At 35.7% G+C, this 20,145-nt stretch overlaps 1 protein-coding gene across 1 annotated transcript; it reads right to left on the bottom strand.

Moving 5' to 3' along the window:
- Window positions 1–19,355: 19,355 nt before the first annotated feature.
- On the bottom strand, window positions 19,356–19,688 carry LOC142161608 (PHD finger-like domain-containing protein 5A). Its single transcript, XM_075220830.1, has one exon. The coding sequence runs from the start codon at window positions 19,686–19,688 to the stop codon at window positions 19,356–19,358; it is 333 nt and encodes a 110-aa protein (XP_075076931.1).
- Between the last annotated feature and the right edge of the window lie 457 nt (window positions 19,689–20,145).

Here is a 20,145-nt window from a genome sequence, read left to right as displayed (position 1 = left end):
TTCCTTAATTTTAGCTCGACAAATTAGGAATATTTAGTTACTATTAATTAGTATTTAATAATTGGTATAATAACTGTAGAAAAAATGTGGACAGGGCGGGTAAATTAGAAACTATGCACATTTTTGGTAATAAGGTTTCATATATGGTATAGGAAAGAAAAAATCTCTTTTGGGAACCTAGGCCCGATAACTAAAAAATTAAGAGATTTTTACATTATATATTAATTATACATGATTATATATATAATCATTATGAGATATTATATATATTATATAAAATATATCCGTCAACTATTTTCAGTTTAATCAGTTGGTTGGATGGCTCTTTTCGTTAATTTTTCGTGAGTAAAGAAGCTTCTGAAATAGATAGGATCGATTTACGCAAATGTCTCTTTTTTAGGATGTTGTTTAGATTTTACCCATATTTTGAAAAGTTATGCAAATATAGCCCTCGAAAAATTACCCTTTCAAACAACATTAAACTCGAGTTTATTTGCTCATAAAATATTAGATTGGGGTATAACGGTTCGTAATAATTTATAAAATTTTAGATCGTAGTCTAGAGTTTTCTTATAAGATTTTCAATTTGCTCAAAAAGGATCTTTAGACCACAATGAAAAGATCCATTAATTGCAAGAGAAATGACTGAGCCATTGATACAAAAAGGGACAACAACGAAAATTTCAGGAACAACTTTTGTCTGTTGTTAACCCATGGGTTAATGTTTTTGGGTTTATAAAGCAAATGTGACTCTGAAACCATAATAAATATTAAATAGGTCTTTGGACAATTTTGAGCTAAAATTGTAAATTAATTTTAAAAGTTGAATACTAAAAGATTGGAAGAGTTCGGATAAAAAGTTGAAGTTCAATAAATAGTGGAACCTCACTACAAAATATATGTGGAAATTGAGTATTTGTGTGAAGTGTTTTTTTTTTTTTGATAATATGGATAGTTATATTATATAAAGACTAGAAATTGTTTCTGGTACATACGCTTTGAAAGTAAAACTTGTTACAACTTGGTGAGCCGATGTTTGTGACATTTTGGTTTCCTATAAGTTTTAGTCTATTACATGTCGCAATGTCTAGTGACTTTTTGTTAAGGTGAACAACATCCAAATCCTTTGCTAGCTGTGAGGTTACAAAAAAGGCGGTGTTGGATGTAGTTTAGCTGTCTCCTTGCATGGTTGCCAAAAAGTATCCTTACATGCATCTGTTGCCAAAAAATGTGCTACTTGATTTTCTTCACTGAAATTATGCCATAGGAACAGGTTCTTCTGTTGGAGCATCAATAACCTGCATGAATAAACAGTATTAGTCATGACAAAGTGATCTTTGTTTAATGCATAGATGGCTTCAGTGGAATCTGTTTCTATTTCTAATGGAAACAAGTCGTATTGCGTTGCTATTCTTATGCCTTCAAGGATTGCCTAGAGTTCTGAATGTAAGGGTGAAAGAGCATTGTCTATTTTTTGAAACCCTAATATCCATTTTCCCTTATGGTTTCTGAAGACTCCTCTAATACCAGATTTATTTCCTTCGTGTTTGAAGGCCCCATCCATGTTAAGTTTGTACCAGTCGCATTAAGAGGGGTACCATTTTATGTCAATAATGGATTTACCCACAGGTGTTGAGGGGTACCATTTTATGTCAATAATGGATTTATCCACAGGTGTTGAGGGGGTACCATTTTATGTCAATTAATAATTGTGTGAAGTACTTAAGACAATGGGACTCATTATTATGCTTACTATCTCAAAAAAAAAAATGATAGTATAAAGAATTTCAGGAAAACTTCAAAGGCTGATTCAAAATTTTTAATCAAAAACCAAAGACTCAAACCTTTAAATAAAATCAACAACAACAACAACCCAGTATAATCCCACTTAGTGGGGTCTGGGGAGGGTAGTGTGTACGCAAACCTTACCCCTACCCTAGGGTAGAGAGACTGTTTCCAAATAGACCTCCGACATCCTTCCCTCCAAGAACTTCCCATCTTGCTCTTGGGGAGACTCGAACTCACAACCTCTCGGTTAAAAGTGGGGGTTGCTTACCATCAGAGCAACCGTTCTTGTCTTCATCTTTAAATAAAATCAAGTCGGAGATAAATGTACGACAAATCAATTTATAGAGAAAAAAAAAGGACAAAACAAACATGTCAATTGCTCAGCAGTTACAATTTCATTTTGGCTCGAAGCCTGGAAATGAATTTCTGCCGACAACAATGGAGAATTGAAATGAAGATTAGGAGAATTTTTTATTTATATAGAAGAGCCAAGATGGTCGACCCATGGCAAAACTCACATTTAACACAATAATTATTTTTTTATATTATATTTTCTATTATATTTATTTATATAGAAGAGTCAAGATGGTCGACCAGGGGCAAAACTGACATTTAACACAATAAAATAAAGGGTATAATGGTCCAGGTTGCTTTTTCCAAGTAACACTCGACAGAATTCTTAGAAAAGCATAACTCTTTCACCTCCCTTATTCCATCACTATTCCAATTGCATGTATGATTTTCTTTCAAATATATAGGAAGATCAATTGCTTAGTTTATAAAATTTTTACACTAACAACAAAATATGCTTTCTAAATAATAAATTATTCATTTAAGACAGAAAATAGTGAATTTAAAAGAAAAATTAGGAAGCAGAGCACAAAGAATAAAGTGATGGATTATCAATGTTGAGGTCACGAACTCAAAATAAAATTTTTGATTTGACCATCATTACGAACAAGAAAAAGAAAAAAACATACATAACGTAATAGCTTAATTTTTGAGTATTGATGGTGTCAAAAATATTTACTCCTTTTGCTCAATTTAAACGATAATTATAATTCATTCTATTAAGTAGCACTTATTGGTCAATATATATAATAAATTATAAATCACCTAATATAATATGTTTAATTACACCAAACGAAAACAAGTGCATGAATGCTTTTGCGCTCGTGCAGTTTAAGAGACGATTGTATAAGAAATTCATTATGTTATCCATATATATAACTTAATTCCTATATAAAAAGGTTAAAATAAAATTGAAAAGTAAAGGAAATATACTAATTAATGATTGAAGAAATTCATCATAATTTATGAACTTATTGGTATAAAATAACCTCAATCAAATTAAAAAAAATATAATGTAGCACTTTTCTTTATAATAATTATTGATATAAATTATATATACAGTAATAATAATAATAATAAAAGTTTAAAATAAATTTGGGGCCTTCAAATTTGGTGGCCTAAGGCAACGGCCTCACTGGCCTAGCCTTAGAGCCAACGACGGATCCACCCTTTAAGGTGGGGGTGGTATGACACCCGCTGTGTTGGTAAAATTATTGTATATTTATGTAGAAATTTTCTTAAACTAGGTTAAATATTTGATCCCGCCACCCCCAATTGCAGACTAAACAAAGGTGCCATGGTTGGTAAACCTTTTGGAAAGCTTTTCTCGTGTGTAAAATTCAAGTTCGAATTTATCTTGAACTTTATCTGACTTTCCTTTTCGTGTGCTTTTTATTTCCTTTGTCCCAATCATTTTTCTTGTTGGCTGCCTCCTAATTTCCTATTTTTCGTTCATTATCTTTTTTATATTTTTTTCTCTGTATTTTATTATTTTATCTGTGATCTTTAACAAGAACACTCAAAAAAGAGCCTCCAAAATTTAAAATGTCATAAAATAAGCATTTCTCTTAATCTCAAATCATTTAATCTTCTCCTTGATGCCTGATGTAATTACATAACAATAAAATATCCTGTGAAATGTAACAAGTAGCATAGGAGATAGAGATATAATTTTCATATTTGCAAATAAAAAGTTCCTATCAAATTGCCCGAATAAACTAAAAAAAATGAACCGAACAAGCATTCTGAACAAGCTATATATTAATTATTACATAGTCTACATTAAAGAAAATTATGGTGGCACCCGTCATCTTCGAATCCTAGATCCGTGTCTGCTTAGAGCCACCCCTGACAACAATGGTGCTCTTTTTCCATGTATTTGCTGCTCTTGGTTCAATCACTGGGAACATATTTTTTGATATGTACAGAGGTAATATTCCTTTTAGAGCATTCTTGATTTTTCGTATACCTGCTTCTTGAATGTCTTTGCCATGAGTGTTTTATGTGAGATATTTGAGGTTGTTTTACTTGAATTTTCTCAATATTATAATCATATATTTGGCGTAGTGCTCTAATTCGAGGAAGTTGGAACAATATTGATTCTATATTTCAGATCAATTATTAGAGATAAATTACACGAGCAGATTGTGCGGAGATGGAATTTTACAGTCATGCAAATTACCTTTTTTCCTTGCCTTTGTATATTTCGTGATGTAGTAAAAGAAAACAACAACAACGACCCAGTATAATCCCACAAGTGGGGTTTGGGGAGGGTAATATGTACGCAGACCTTACCCCTACCCCGAAGGGTAGATAGGTTGTTTCCAGGAGACCATCGGCTAAAAAAAAAGCAACAGGAGCCGATATATTAGTACCATAAAAATGCATAATAAATAACAGCAATATAAGAGATATGAAATACAGAGTACAAAATACGAAATACGAAATACGAAATAGATGGCTGGTATAGTAAAACTAGCAGGTAAAGCCCTGCATCAATAGACGACCAATGACATTCTTCGTCTAACTCCTAACTAGCTAGTCTCACTCTATTGTGCTGTAGAAATATTCACAACTTTCCCCTAACCTACAACATTAATGATCGAACTCCATAATTCCCTGTCAAGGGCCATGTCCTCAGTAATCCTAAGTCGCGCCATGTCCTGTCTGATCACCTCTCCCCAATACTTCTTAGGTCGCCCTCTACCTCTCCGCGTGCCCACTACAACCAGTCGCTCACACCTCCTCACCGGTGCATCAGTGCTCTTCCTCTGAATGTGTCTGAACCATCTGAGTCTTACTTCCCGCATCTTGTCCTCCAAGAATTTCAATAATAACACTGTTTCAATATTATTTGTAAGCGGATACACGAATTGACTTGAGTTGTGCTAGGCACTGTCCTAAAAAACTATTTCAGCGGTGTGAAATGTCTTTCTAGGATTAAACAAGCCTAGCTCTATTTAAAAGGATACAAGAATCAACAAAATTAAATTACAAACTCAGCTAGCTAGTAGCACTTTATAAACATATCTCTTTAATGAATACGACTTATAAATCGCATTTAGTGAGAGCAACATACAAATTGTAAATGCAGCTTATAAATAAATGAATAAACGAATGCGATTAATAATTAGCATTGTCTGAAGAGCGACTTATAAATCGCATTAGCGAGTTATAAGATTTAATTGATGAATACGCATCGCAGTCATAAGATGTGTTTATAAGCCCACAAGCCGTCTGCAAATATGTTTATTTATCCAAAACAAACCAAGAGGCCGAACCTATTTTGTTTGTACTTCTAGAATTTTCAACCCCATACCTTAAAAAGAAATTTAAAACTATACATACAACTTATAAAAATACAAGTCTAACCAGTCGCATTATATATATTGAATTTTAAATATGATCTACCATTATTTTTATTGTATTATCATTTTCTTCGATTTCATTTTATTTTCCTTTTTGATGGGTGAGTGGCCGTGGGCTAGGGTTGTTCAAACCGAACCGGAAAACAGCACCAAACCGACAAATCAAACCAAACTGATTAAAAAATCCGACTAGGTTTGGTTTGACTTAGTTTGTTATTGAGTAAAAAAACCCGAACCAAACCGACATATAAATATATAAATTTTTATATTTTTAAGACTTTATAGTGATTTTTCTTTAGAAAATATAGAAATATTTGGTATCCTCTCATGTATTAACCTTGAAAGCGTAAATTAACGAAAAATTATTGTTAGACGACTAAGAAAATAGTTATCATGTGTTACTAAAAAAATTCTCCCATTAGAATATTTTAATAGATCATATGTTTGTCAATTTTTTTCCATATTTACTAAACATATATTTGTTTAACCAAAAAATGAAATTTTAGTCAAAGCTAGAATTTAGAAGAACACGGGTTACTGATAATCAAAAGAGTGTATAAAAGGAAGTAATTTAGGTAACAAGAGAGTAATCAAGAGAAAAACAAGTAAACCAAAGTTTATATCAATAGTATTTCGCGTCCTTACAATTGATCAGATGTCCCTCTTTTATAGATATCTTGGGGATATACGTTTTGCCCAAATCATAATGAGGCTATTATGAGTAATTAAAGACATTTAATGCTACGTTACATAATCATTATATTTAATACAAATTCACTAACGTATTCCACATTTAATGCCTATTAAATGTCGTATCGTATCTGCGCTCTTTTCTATTGTCAGATTCATTCCTTTTGATTCTCAGACATAAATGACTTAGATAGGTATGGGTGCTGGGTTATTTGTATTCCTGCTCGTGCCTCTTCCTCTGCCATTTGCTCGTATCTGTTGCAACTCGTGCCTCTTGGCTAGTTGTAATTCTTTGACCATTTGACCAGTCTACATGTTTCGACACGTATTCAACACGTTACCTTTATATTTAAATACAATTTTTCCCAATACAGATAGTCTCCCCACTTTCCATTTATTCATCAGTTGAAAATTTGGGAAGTGGATTTCATTAAAAGAGAATTTTTGTCACCATTAATGCTATGACCAAATTGACACTTCAATTGTCTCTTCCATTTAATGCTCCGTACACATGTCTTTTTTTTATTAGTACTGCAGTTTTGCAGCCCTTTTCAAGGCTTTTTACGGCTCCACTATTCACGAAGTGTCAGTTATCATTATTATGGTCCTTCCATCACTGCACTTTTATCTTTGGCGGTGGCATACTAATATAAATATAACTTCTCTCCTTGTCTTTTACCACATAAAGCTTATTGAACACTTAATCCCTCACATTCTTCTCCTTCGCCATGTCTTCACCAAATCCTAACCCTAGGAGAGTTCCCATTATTAATACCTTCCCTAATGCCCCCATTAGACATAGAAGGGGAGGTAGACTTCGTAGCTTAGGGTCTACTCGCGGTGGTGGTTCGTCTATACCTTCTCCTAGTTCTGGTCCTTCTTCCAGAACCAGAGGTTCCCTTTCTCACAGATCTTCTTCTAGGGATAAAGAACCTTCTGAACCATTAGGTGAACCTTTAGTAGAGGAGATAGTCCCTACATAATTATCTTTTTACCATGATAGGGAATCTCTTAGAAACCAGGTTTCCGCCTTAGACTGTGCTAATGCTTACCCCACTTAAATTACACAAGTTTTGACTCCTGTAGTTCGCAAAGACTGCCATTGGAGTAATGATTTTCCCATTATTATCCCTAATCCAAATCATAGAATTACTTCTTACTTGACTGGGTTCTCTTTTTTTTATACATACCCTTTCACTTTAGGGTTCAAACCAGCTATTGACCCAGTTATTCTTGAATTTTGCCGCTTCTTTAATGTCTATTTGGGTCAAGCACAAGAAGACCTTCGAGTCTCGGCTGACAAGGTTCATGCTTTAGACAACTCCCATGCCTCTCTTCAAGCTTCTTACAACTCCGCCTTGGCTGAAAATAAAGAGCTAAAGAATGAGATTGCTAATTGGGAAAAGGATTATGAGACCCTTGAAGAAAAATCTGTTGTTGAGGTAAGTTGGGCATTTTTGAATTCACGTCGAGATACCCTAAATGAGGTTGGCCAAGAAAACTTCAACCTGGAGTTGGAGTTAGCTAAGATCAATGAAACCATTAAAAAAGCTCAGCAAACTCAGGACTTCCCTTCTCCCGTGGTTGAAGCTCCCGTAAATGTTGAAGCTGATACGGGTATCCCGACTCTTTCAAGCCCAATCGAACATGTTGCTGCAAGCTAAGTTGAAACCGCATCTGTTGATGCGCCTGCCCAAATTGAGCCCACTGCTATTGATGCTCTTGCTTTAGTTCCACAAACTTTTCAGTGACCAGTTTTAATCATTTGAATAATTTTGTTTTTTGTTTTTATTTTGGAAAATCGTAATCAAACCCTTAGTTTCATTTGAGGATTGGATTTGGAAACGCAAGTCCCCAAGTCTTTTATGGGGCAATTTGTATAAACAATTTCATAGCTTTATGACTAAGTTCGTACTTAGTCTTCAGTTTTTAGGTATTAAGAAGTTTTTCATGTTATTATCTTAAACTTCTGTCTGCTTTATTCTTACCTTTATTTTTAAGGACTTATAGAATAATTTGCATTTTTGTTCTTCGAAAATGCTTCTGTTAATCTCATGATTAACTAATTAAACATGAGTTTTATAAAAGAGAGCCCTTTTATATTTCGACACTTAATGAAGAAGACGTCTCAACTTCATAATGGTATTATCATACGATAAAATAAATAGGAACACACATGTTACTTTGAAATAACTTTGACAAGTTTTGAATAATACTTTACATGTATTTGAATTACATCTATAACTTTCTCGTAACTGTTTTTCTTGTAACAGATTTTTTCAAAAGAAGAATAATAGACACAGAGTTTTTTCTTATAACCCATTTTAGTACATAGCCTTTAGCCTAACTATAGTGAGGTTTTTCTTTGGCCTTAGCTCGTGGCTTCATCTCGTGACCTTGTGACTTTACTCTGCACTTGACTCTTTTAGGCTTGATTTTTCTTAATCTTCTTTGCCTTCTTTATACACATATATGTGTATATTATGTAGTCCCCCAAGTGTTTGAGTGTTGAAGTATGAAGCCTCGAGCACTTGATAGATTCTCTCATTTGGTCCTTTTCTTGAAAAAGAAAAGCATACGGGACTCGGAGATGCGATTTTAGATGAAGACTGCTTAACCCGTATAAATTTCTATCAGAATATTGTAACCCTAGGCCAGGAATTTTAGGTTATTCCGTGTGCCTTACAGGTCATGACTCATCATTTAGTACGGGTTAGCTTTTTGCCTATCATCTAAAATTGTTAGTAAAATTTTAACAATTCAAAAATTAAATTTGAAATAGTGATACCTGACTGTGGGTATTTCTTAGAAATAATGTCTCTTCAAATGAACAACATTCCAATGTGAAGGTAGTATCTTGCCATCCATTGTCTCCAGCTCATATGCTCCCTTTCCTGCAATATCACGAACTCTATAGGGTCCTTCCCATGTTGGACTTAATTTACCCGCGTTAGCTGCCTTTGTGGATTGAAAAACATTTTTAAGCACGAAGTCCCCCACTTTGAAGAATCTGAGGCGTGCTTTTCGGTTGTAATATCGTTCTATGACTTGCTTTTGTGCCGCCATTCTTATCAATGCAACTTCTCTCCTCCCCTCGAGTAAATCTAGATTGACCCGCATCTCCTCGTCATTAGATTCTTGTGTTGCCTGTGTGAACCGCGTACTTGGTTCCCCTATCTCAACTGAAATTAAAACCTCAGCTCCATAAACCAATGAAAATGGTGTTTCTCTTGTACTTGTTTTTGCGGTTGTGCGATATGCCCATAAAACTCCAGGTAACACTTCGGGCCAGTTAACTTTTGATTCCTCTAATCGTTTCTTTAAATTATTGATAATAACCTTGTTCGTTGATTCTGCTTGCCCATTACCCTCCGGATGATAAGGTGTTGACGTAATCTTTTTAATTTGCCAACTTTGAAAGAATTCTGTGATTTGTGCTCCAATAAATTTAGGGTCATTATCACACACGATCTCCTTTGGTACACTGAATCGGCATATGATATTCCGCCAAAGAAAATCTTTGACTTCCTTTTCTTGCACCTGTTTAAATGCTCCTGCCTCCACCCATTTAGTAAAATAATAGTGAGTACAAACAGAAATTTTACCTGTCCTTTTGCTTGTGGTAACGGACCCACGATATTCATTCCCCATTTCATAAATTGCCATGGGGCAATGACAGGATGTAATAATTCTGCAGGTCTATACATATTGTTACCGTACCTTTGACATTTATCACATTTGGTCACGAAACTTTCTGCTTCATTTTCCATTTTAGGCCAGTAATAACCTGCCCTAATTAAGGTTCTTACCAATGACCTTCCTCCTGCATGATTCCCGCAATGTCCCTCGTATATTTCTTTCATTACATACTCCATTTGTGAAGGTCCGAGGCATCTTGCTAAGGGACCACCGAATATTTTGCGATACGAATTGTCTTGCTTTAAGCAGTACCGAGCAGCCTTCTTTCGAAGCGCATGAGCTTTCTTCTTATCATCAGGGACGGTACCATACTGCAAAAAAGCAACAATCTCGTTCCTCCAATCCCAAGTTAAATTATTAAAATTTACCTCATTCTTATCAGGATCGAGAACTGAATGAAACAAATATATAACTGAGGCGTTTGCATCACTTGCCACATCAACTGCAGATGCGAGATTAGTTAGGGCCTCTGCTTCAACATTTTCATCCCTTGGTATTTGTATAACTTTCCAGGTTTGAAATTGCTTTATCAATTCCTGTACTTTTTCTAAGTATTGTTGCATCCTTGCTTCCCTAGCTGCATAAGTCCCCAGCATTTGATTAACCACGAGTTGCGAATCACTCTTAATTATAATCTGATTTATGCCAAGCTCTCGTACCAATTCTAGACCTGCAATCAAAGCCTCATACTCCGCTTCATTGTTAGTTATGGAGTGACATTTAATAGCTTGTCGAATGGTCTCACCCGTAGGTGTTACCAAGACAATCCATAAACCTGCACCTTTTACATTAGATGAGCCATCAGTGAATAAAGTCCAAGTTCCCGGGTTAGCCCCATTGAATACCTGTAATTCTTTTTCTGCTTCTAATTGCGTCTCTTGGCTAAAATTGGGGCACGAAATCAGCTAACACTTGTGATTTTATAGCAGTTCTAGGTTGGTATGTGATTTCGTATTCACTTAACTCTATTGCCTACTTAGCTAACCTACCTGATAGCTCATGCTTATGTAATATATTACGTAAAGGGTAAGCAGTTACTACGGCGATAGGATGACACTGAAAGTAAGGTCTTAACTTTTTAGATGCCATGATTAATGCAAGTGCAAGTTTTTCTAACTGAGGATACCGCGTCTCCGCATCTAACAAAGATTTACTAACATAGTAGATAGGGGATTATTTACCTTGTTCTTCTCGGACCAAAACAACGCTTACCACAACTTTCGAAACAGCAAGGTAAATGAGTAGTCTTTCCCCAGCCTTTGGTTTTGCCAGCAAAGGTGGATTTGATAAGTACGTTTTCAAATTCCTAAGTGCCTGTTGACATTCCTCATTCCATTCGAAATGATCCTACTTCTTAAGGGCTGAGAAGAATTTGAAACACTTCTCTGATGATTTAGAAATGAATCTTCCCAAGGCTGCAATTCTCCCTGTTAATCTTTGAACTTCTTTCTTGTTTAAATTATATCAGGGATTTCCTCAATGGCCTTGATCTGTGCAGGATTTACTTCAACACCTCGGTTAGAAACAAGAAAACCCAAAAACTTTCCTGATGCAACGCCAAACGCACATTTTTCGGGATTTAACTTCATATTAAATTTGTGCAAAATTGAAAATATGTCAGATAAGTATGATATGTGATATTTTGAATACTGAGTTTTAACAAGCATATCATCTATATATACCTCCATAGTCTTTCCTAAATGCTCATGAAATATTTTGGTAACTAACCTTTGAGACGTTGCACCTGCATTCTTCAGACCAAAGGGCATTACCTTATAACAGTAAGTCCCTCTGTCTATTATGAATGAAGTTTTTTCTTCATCTCCCGGATGCATTTTAATCTGATTATAACCTGAATATGCATCTAAAAAACTTAATAGTTCGTGATCTGCAGTTGTATCAATCAATTAATCTATGTGTGGTAGTGGAAAAGAATCTTTAGGGCAGGCTTTATTAAGATCTGTGTAATCTACACAAACCTGCCACTTACCGTTCTTCTTTGGAACTACAACAGTGTTAGCTGACTAGTTAGGATATTTTACCTCACGAATAGAACCAATTTTTAGCAATTTTTGGACTTCTTCCTGAATCACCTGATTCTTGTAAGTTCCTTGCTTTCTTTTCTTTTGCTTGACAGGAGGGTATGATGGATCTTCATTTAGTTTATGGGCCATCACCTCCGGGGGTATTCCTGTCATGTCAGAATGGGACCAAGCAAAGCAATCCACGTTAGTTTTCAAAAATTCAATTAACTTACCTCTCATACCTTGGCTAAGATTGGCTCCAACATAGACTTTTTTATCAGGCCATTGAGCAAATAACACGACAGGCTCTAATTCCTCTATTGTTGTTTTGATATTTTCATTCTCTTCTGGTTCTTGAATGGTATCAGGCCTTGAATCTACATTTGTTTGCCCTTGTTCAGTTGTGGTTTGTATTGTGGTGACCTCAACTGTCTTCTGTGATTGCTATTTACCTTCATTTCTCATGCTTGTATCTGCAACAGAGTTGATAGCCCTGGCTGTATGTGGATCTCCCCGAATTTGACGGATTCTCCATGGCGATGGAAATTTAATAACTTGATGCAAGGTTGAAAGAACAACATCCATTTCGTGGATCCATGGTCTCCCAAGAATCATGTTGTAAGCCATCTCCATATCTGCCACATGGAACTTTGTATCTTTAACGACTCCTTCAGCGAATGTGGTGAGTGTTACCTCTCCTTTCGTGAGGACACTAGAATTATCAAATCCAGATAGAGTATGTGCCTTTGGTATCATTTTATCTTCAGCTTGCATCTCACGTAATACTCTTAGTAAAATAATGTTCACGAAACTACCTGGATCAATCAAAACTCGTTTCACATTAGTATCATGTATAATTAAAGATATTACCAATGCGTTGTTATGAGGGGTTAATACGCCATCTGCATCTGCATCATTGAATGTAATGTTGTCTTCCTCTAAAACATGCTGCACCTGTTTCCCTTGGGTAATTGTTACTTTGGAAATTTTGTTAGCTGCAGTATATGATATACCCTTGACGTCTTCACCCCCACTTATAACGTTGACAGTTCTTTTAGGAGAAGGTGGTTTTGGAGACTCCTGCATGTTCTTCATGTAAGCTTGCTTGCCTTTCTCACTGAACAACTCAGTAAGGTACCCTTGTTTTAATAAATGATCAACTTCACTTTGCAAAAACCTGCAATCTGCAGTTTTATGTCTGTGGTCATTATGAAACTTGCACCAATGGTCAGGGTTGCGCCTGTTTGGATTCGATCTCATTTCCTTTGGCCATCGAACCTTATCTCCCATGCTTCTCAAAACAGATACAAGCTCGGAGGTGCTGACGTTGAAGTTGTAACCACCGAATTTCGCTTTTAAATTTTTATCATCATCTCGTGACTCATAGTTATTTCGCTCGTTCCTGAATCTTGATGAAGAACCTGATTCTCTGTTTCTTGATCTGTGATCGTACCTTTGATTATCCTGCTTTGACCATGAATCCTTTCCTGCAGGTCCCATGTAAGGCTCGTACCTGTTCTTACCGAATCTTTTTTCGGTCTCCGCACATCTCGAACTTACCTTTTCTTCTTTTTGAAATCGTAGAACAGTATCTTCCTCAATCCTTAATTTCGTGTTATACCTGTTATAAACATCATTCCACATTGTAGCTGGGAATTCTCGAAGGCTTTTCTTGAGCCTCCTCGTAGCTTCCGAGCTTTTTTCGTTCAAATTACTTGTGAAAGCTATAGCTGCCTAGTTGTCAGGTACACGCGACAATATCATTCTTTCTCGTTGAAATCTATCCATGAATTCTCTAAGTAATTCTGAGTCCCCTTGCTTGATTTTGAAAATATCCTCCATTCTTTTCTCTACTTTTTGAGCTCCCGAGTGTGCTTTGATGAAAGAATCTGCAAGCTCAGCAAAAGAATTTATAGAATTTTCGGGTAAAAGAGAATATCATGTTAGCGCTCCTTTGGTGAGCGTTTCACCAATTTTTTTTAACTAATACTGATTCAATCTCCTGCTTAGTCAAATCGTTTCCTTTTACACCCGTCGTGAATGCAGTCACGTGATCTCGTGGGTCTGTCGTTCCATCATATTTTGGAATATCAGGCATTCTGAACTTTTTTGGAATTGGGAGTGGAGCAGAACTAGGCTTCCAGGGTTGTTGTGAATATTTATCCATATCTACCCCTTTGATTATGGGCGGCACCCCGGGTATCTGCTCTATGCGCTCACTTTGCTCCTTGAGCTGTTTCTGCAAGGTTAATACCAAGTTTTGTAAATTTGAATTAACTAAATTATCTGGTTCTCCATCCTGCGACTCATTGGGGGTTCCACCGCTGCCTGAATTAACAAGCCCGAAACGAGAGTTCTCCAAAGTGTTGTTATTTGGAGTAGGTGTGGGGGGTGCAACAGGTAACTAGCTAACCAAGGCCTAAACGGCTTTATTGACCTGTGCGGTAATAAGTTTTTGCAAAGCCTCATCCATAATTTCAACATTTTCGAATTGAGCCTGTCCATCAATATGAGATCCCTTAGGAGTGCCTTCACGAGATCGTCGAGGAGAGCCTTGTGGAGAAATAATCAGTGAGTTATTATCCTGAGGGTCTCTCTGAAGTTGTTGGTTTATATGGTTTTCTTGGATGTTGTCATTGTTGTTCGACATAGTTGATGCAACAAGGAAAGTTAAGCGAAAAGAAAATAGATTATCAGATTCCCGGTAACGGAACCAATTTGTTTAACCAAAAAATGAAATTTTAGTCAAAGCTAGAATTTAGAAGAACACGGGTTACTGATAATCAAAAGAGTGTATAAAAGGAAGTAATTTAGGTAACAAGAGAGTAATCAAGAGAAAAACAAGTAAACCAAAGTTTATATCAATAGTATTTTGTGTCCTTACAATTGATCAGATGTCCCCCTTTTATAGATATCTTGGGGATATACGTTTTGCCCAAATCATAATGAGGCTATTATGAGTAATTAACGACATTTAATGCTACGTTACATAATCATTATATTTAATACAAATTCTCTAATGTATTCCACATTTAATGCCTATTAAATGCTGTATCTGCACCATTTTCTATTGCCAGATTCATTCCTTTTGATTCTCAGACATAAATGACTTAAATGCTAGGTTATTTGTATTCCTGCCCATGTCTCTTCCTCTGCCATTTGCTCGTATCTGTTGCAACTCGTACCTCTTGGCTAGTTGTAATTCTTTGACCATTTGACCAGTCTACATGTTTCGACACGTATTCGACACGTCACCTTTATATTTAAATACAATTTTTTCCAATACAATATTCATTTATTAAAGTTTTATCTATAATTTTAATAAACTAAGATTGAAATAATATACATGTAACAAAAAAACCCAAAAACCTGAAAAATCCGACAAAATCGAACCAATCCAAACTGATATAATTAGTTTGGTTTGGTTACTGTGATTCCAACGTACAAGCACATGATTGAATTTTGTGTTTTGTCAATTAGGAAGGATTAAACTGTTAGAACTAACTAGAAAAACTTTATAACAATTCAATATCATCACTTAATTATAGTAAATTAGTATAGTTTGTTGTAAATATCGAATGCGGATAAATTTTTACATTCTTTTTCTCGCTCTTAACCCATATATTGTGCATCAAGTATTTCAACCATATGTCACAATACATCAATTCTAATTTTTGCTTATTTATTTCTCTTTGTTCTACAAGTAACCTTTCAAAGATAGGGGATGTTATATATTGATACTATATTGATGTTAGAGTAAAATGTGTGATGGACAAACAAAATATGATAGACATATTTTATCACTTCCTCAGTATCAACAATATATATTACTTTTTTCTCAATAACACTAAAAAGAAAAGTTGAATTCCACTTAACAACTTTTTTGATGGTTGGTACCTGTCATATTGTATCGTATTGTTACTTTAATTAATACAATATTTGTTTGATTGTTACTTATATTTTATTATATTATATCGTTAAATCTGTCGTTATATAATGACGAAAAATGTCACTTTATGAAACAACCGATTCTGTGTGGTCGCGTCGTTACCTAATGAAATAATCTTATTTTATCTTTTACCCTACTTTTTTATACAATAGTTCTATCTCGTATATATTACTTTTTCTTTATAATATTACAAGTTTATTCTACATATTATTGGTGCATGACATCATAAAACGACGGCAAATAATACAATTTATCCAAACATTATATACATCAAAACAATACAATAAAATACGATACAATACTATACGATAAATTATGAACCGATACATAACAAACCATCCAAACAAGAGATCCTATTACACAAGGGGTCGAACGGGGATAGTGAGAATTGAACTCGCACTTATTATGTAACAGTTTCTATCATTACAACTAGACGGTAAGCTCTGACTGTGCCTTAATAAATCATCAATCCTAGGGCATGGCACGACACGAACACGAGTACGACACAAGGGGCATGTCTTGTTTTTTGCTAACCAAGGAATAATACAAGCAACATGAAACCTATGACAGCAAGCAGGAAGTATTAGACAACACATATTACCTTGTTTAAATTCTGCTAAGCAGATACAACAGTCATTATTTTTGCCTTTAATTTTTGGTTTTGTCCCTATTTTTTCCTGATCATCAAAATCATCTATCACTAATTCAATAGCCGATTTTGCCACTAGATATGGGGTTGCCTGAGCTCTTTCTGGTGTCATAACACGAGCTCTCTCTACCGTCATATCATGAGATCTTTCTGTTGTCACACTACGAGCTCTTTCTATTGTCACATTACGAGCTCTTTCTGTCATCACACTATGAGCTCTTTCTGCTGTCTCATTACGAGCTCTTTCTGTTGTCACATTACGAGCTCCTTCTGTTGTCACAACACGAGCTCTTTCTGTTGTCATATTACGAGCTCTTTCTGTTGTTTCTTCATGACCTTGTGCTATTTCGGAGACATAATTCGATTGTGATCTTGATTCTTGAGGAAGACACATCAATGTCATTGCTATGATCAAACATAGCAGTGGAGAAACAACCAAGGCAATCTCCTTTGATGCGAGTCTTTCTCAACTGCTTTGTTTCCTTTGCCAGCTCCTTCAGTGCTTTTCCATGAGTACCTACAGTATCCAATATTAACTTCTGGTTCTTCAGGAGCTTCTTCTGGTTTTCCGAAAGCTCCTTGAGAGTCTCCTCCACTGAGGCTGGGAGTTGTGGCTGTGGAGGTACGGACTGGGCCTCCACCGAGCTAGAAAGCACAGATAGCTTAGTAGTAGCTGCCTACATCCAATTGTTGATACTGGCAAGGGTTTAGCTCAATTGGTGGGCAGTCAATGGGTAAGCTGAGGATGAGGGGATATCTGGAGCTGTGGCAGTAGAGGAAGACAGATATAAACATGAGATTTGACATCTTTTTTGTGGTCGCAGTGGCAGATGGAGAAGAGTTCCAGCCTCCGTTGATGGTGCGCCGTAGTAGGGCAAGGATTTTGAGGATGGAAGAAGGCAACGTAAGGTTTTATAATTTTAAGTTCTTGATATAGAAGTCTATTAGGATTCGAAGTAACCCGTCCGTTTAAGACGTACTAAATTGATTGGGTCTTTAGTTTGATTTTTGGGTTTATGTTAAATAAAGTATAAGAATATTTTGTAAAAATAGCACGGGCTGGTCAGTTTTCGGACTGGTCATTCAAAAATAGCCAGCATTTGTCAAGTCATTGAAAAATAACCACTATTTTGCTGCAACAAAGACCGGTCCAGCATAATATATATATTAGAGTTCGGTGCACATGTGTATGAACTTCCAGCATATTATGCTGGAACTCCAACACACGGAAAGTTCCAGTATAATATACTAGAGATTCAAGCACTTGTGTATGAACTTCCAGCATATTATACTGGACCAGTATACTTTGCTGGAACTCCAGTATATTATGCTGGAGTTCTAGTGTACTTATGCTGGAGTTCCATTATATTTATCCTGGAATTCCAGTATAATATACTGGAGTTCAAGTATACTTATGCTGAAACTCCAACATAATATACTGGCGTATTTTTCGGGTTTTGAACAATGTTTTCGCTCAGATTTATCTTTACATGAAAAGTGTCTAAATTTCGATTACTTTTGAAAGCGTGACTATTTTTGAATGACCACTTGTAAATCTGTCTATTTTTGAATTTCTCAACTATTTCACGAGATATCTTTTAAATAAAATATCATTAGGTCTTTATAAAAATTAAATTTTATTAGTTTTAATTCAGTAACTTTAATTAATCGAATATATCGTAATATATATTTATCATACACCCGTATTCGATTTATAGCTTGAATCCTCAATTTCATATAATAAAAGAAGGAATTAAGTATTTTAACTATGGTTAGGATTTTATTTTATTCAATTAATCTTATTCATTGATTTTTAACCATGATAAGTGCCTCCAATCCAAGTAGGAACTTGAAGAAATGAAGAGATTAGGAAATGAAGGGTAGTTATCCCGGAATGCCCCTATGAAATATTTTCGTTGCTATAACACTAATAAAACTGCTCTTATGCCTTGACCATTATTGGGGATGATATCTATTGGGTTGGTGGATTCAACTACCCTTGTCCAAGAAGTGTCAAAAATTATACAGTGTAGATAAGTATTAAGTATTGGGTTGATGATATCTATGAATCTGGATTTCTTCAAATTGAGTCCTTTGGGAGTCGAAGGGGAGCGTTGAGCCTTAGAACAATGGTAAAGTCTTTGATAAGCGGTCATAGGGGAGTTCAGAAAGGATCTGATCGTAGATAGAGACTTCAACTTATCTCTGTGCAACCTATAGGACAATGGTAAAGTTATCTCTGTGCAACCTATAGGTTACCGGTTCGAGCCATGGAATCAGCCACTAATGCTTGCATTAAGGTAGACTGTCTACATCACCCTTTGAGGTGCGAACTCTTACGTGAATCCCTTTTGAGTCCTCTGGGAGTAGAACACAATTGTCGCAACACAAGGTGCGCTGAATGCACAGATATGTATGTCATTAGTAAAATTCTATACTTCAACTGATTCTCTGTTTAGCTCATGCACATAAGCTCTTCCTTTGTGTAACTTTCTGCTATAAATCGCATCACCTTTAGTTAAATAACTTACTTCATTTAAAGAACAAGAACCATGATAGAAGGGCATAGGAAGTTAAACTATCAGGAAACATAAAATGAAGTACACCCTTCACACCCAATAGAGAGAAGCATTTTGTTGGATATCCATAAAACGATACAAAGTTACAATAGGTTAAACTTGTGATACCAGTATGTAATATCGCTAAGATCCAAGGAAATATAGGAAAAAGTTACATGGCCTATACTGGAATGCCTACTTTTGATACCTTCATACTAGTAAGAAACTCATTGTAGTGAACTACACCAGTACGTAGAAACAAGGATAGAATCCAAATCCTCATCTCTTCTTGAAACCATATTTTTTCCGTTCATAGAACAGATCTGTTTTAGCACTACCCAGATTGACAATCTTGGGACAACCATCCCTATCTTTCTCCTGCTGAGTACATTCTTTGCAATAATATGCATCAGAAATGCCCACACCTCCGCAGATGACGCAACGACCTTGAAATGATCCATAGTTGCATTCATCACAAACTCGGACAAGTGTGCAAGGACGCACATAGGAATCACAAATCACACACTTTCCATCACATTTCTCACAAAGTCGCCCAATAGCTATTCCTGGCTGCTTCCTGCACATGATCAAGTCAGGATGATGCTTGGCCATATTTCTTGCGGGGAGGTCTTAACCTGCAAAGTAAAAACGATGCAACAGTCTTTAGCAGACAGCAGAAACAAGGCAAAAGAATGTACTTCAATCTATATGATTACGTTTCAGTGTGGCAGAAAGCATAGTATAACTAAAAGTCTAAAACAAGACGTGTAAGCAATAACCAATATAAGTAGAAAGACAAACATTATCGCCCCAATCTTAACATATTCTGTAACATTTATAAGGCCTACAGATGAGAAGGAAACAACAACTACATCTCGATCCCAAGCTAGTCGGCTGTATGTGAATTCTCAATATCATTGTGCTCTCTGTTTGGGTCCATAATATTTCAAAACTCCGTACTTGAGGATTATCTAAGTTCTCTAATATACTCTAGCGGACTTAGGTCTCTAATACACCAAGTGGTCAACTGGTTCACACACGAGTTATGCTGAAGCTATAACGCAAGGAT

The sequence above is a fragment of the Nicotiana tabacum genome, chromosome 8 (assembly GCF_000715075.1).
Source record: "Nicotiana tabacum cultivar K326 chromosome 8, ASM71507v2, whole genome shotgun sequence".
Classification (NCBI taxonomy): domain Eukaryota; kingdom Viridiplantae; phylum Streptophyta; class Magnoliopsida; order Solanales; family Solanaceae; genus Nicotiana; species Nicotiana tabacum.
The sequence above is the reverse complement of the archived record's forward strand: the minus strand, read 5'-3'. Positions and strand labels throughout refer to the sequence as shown.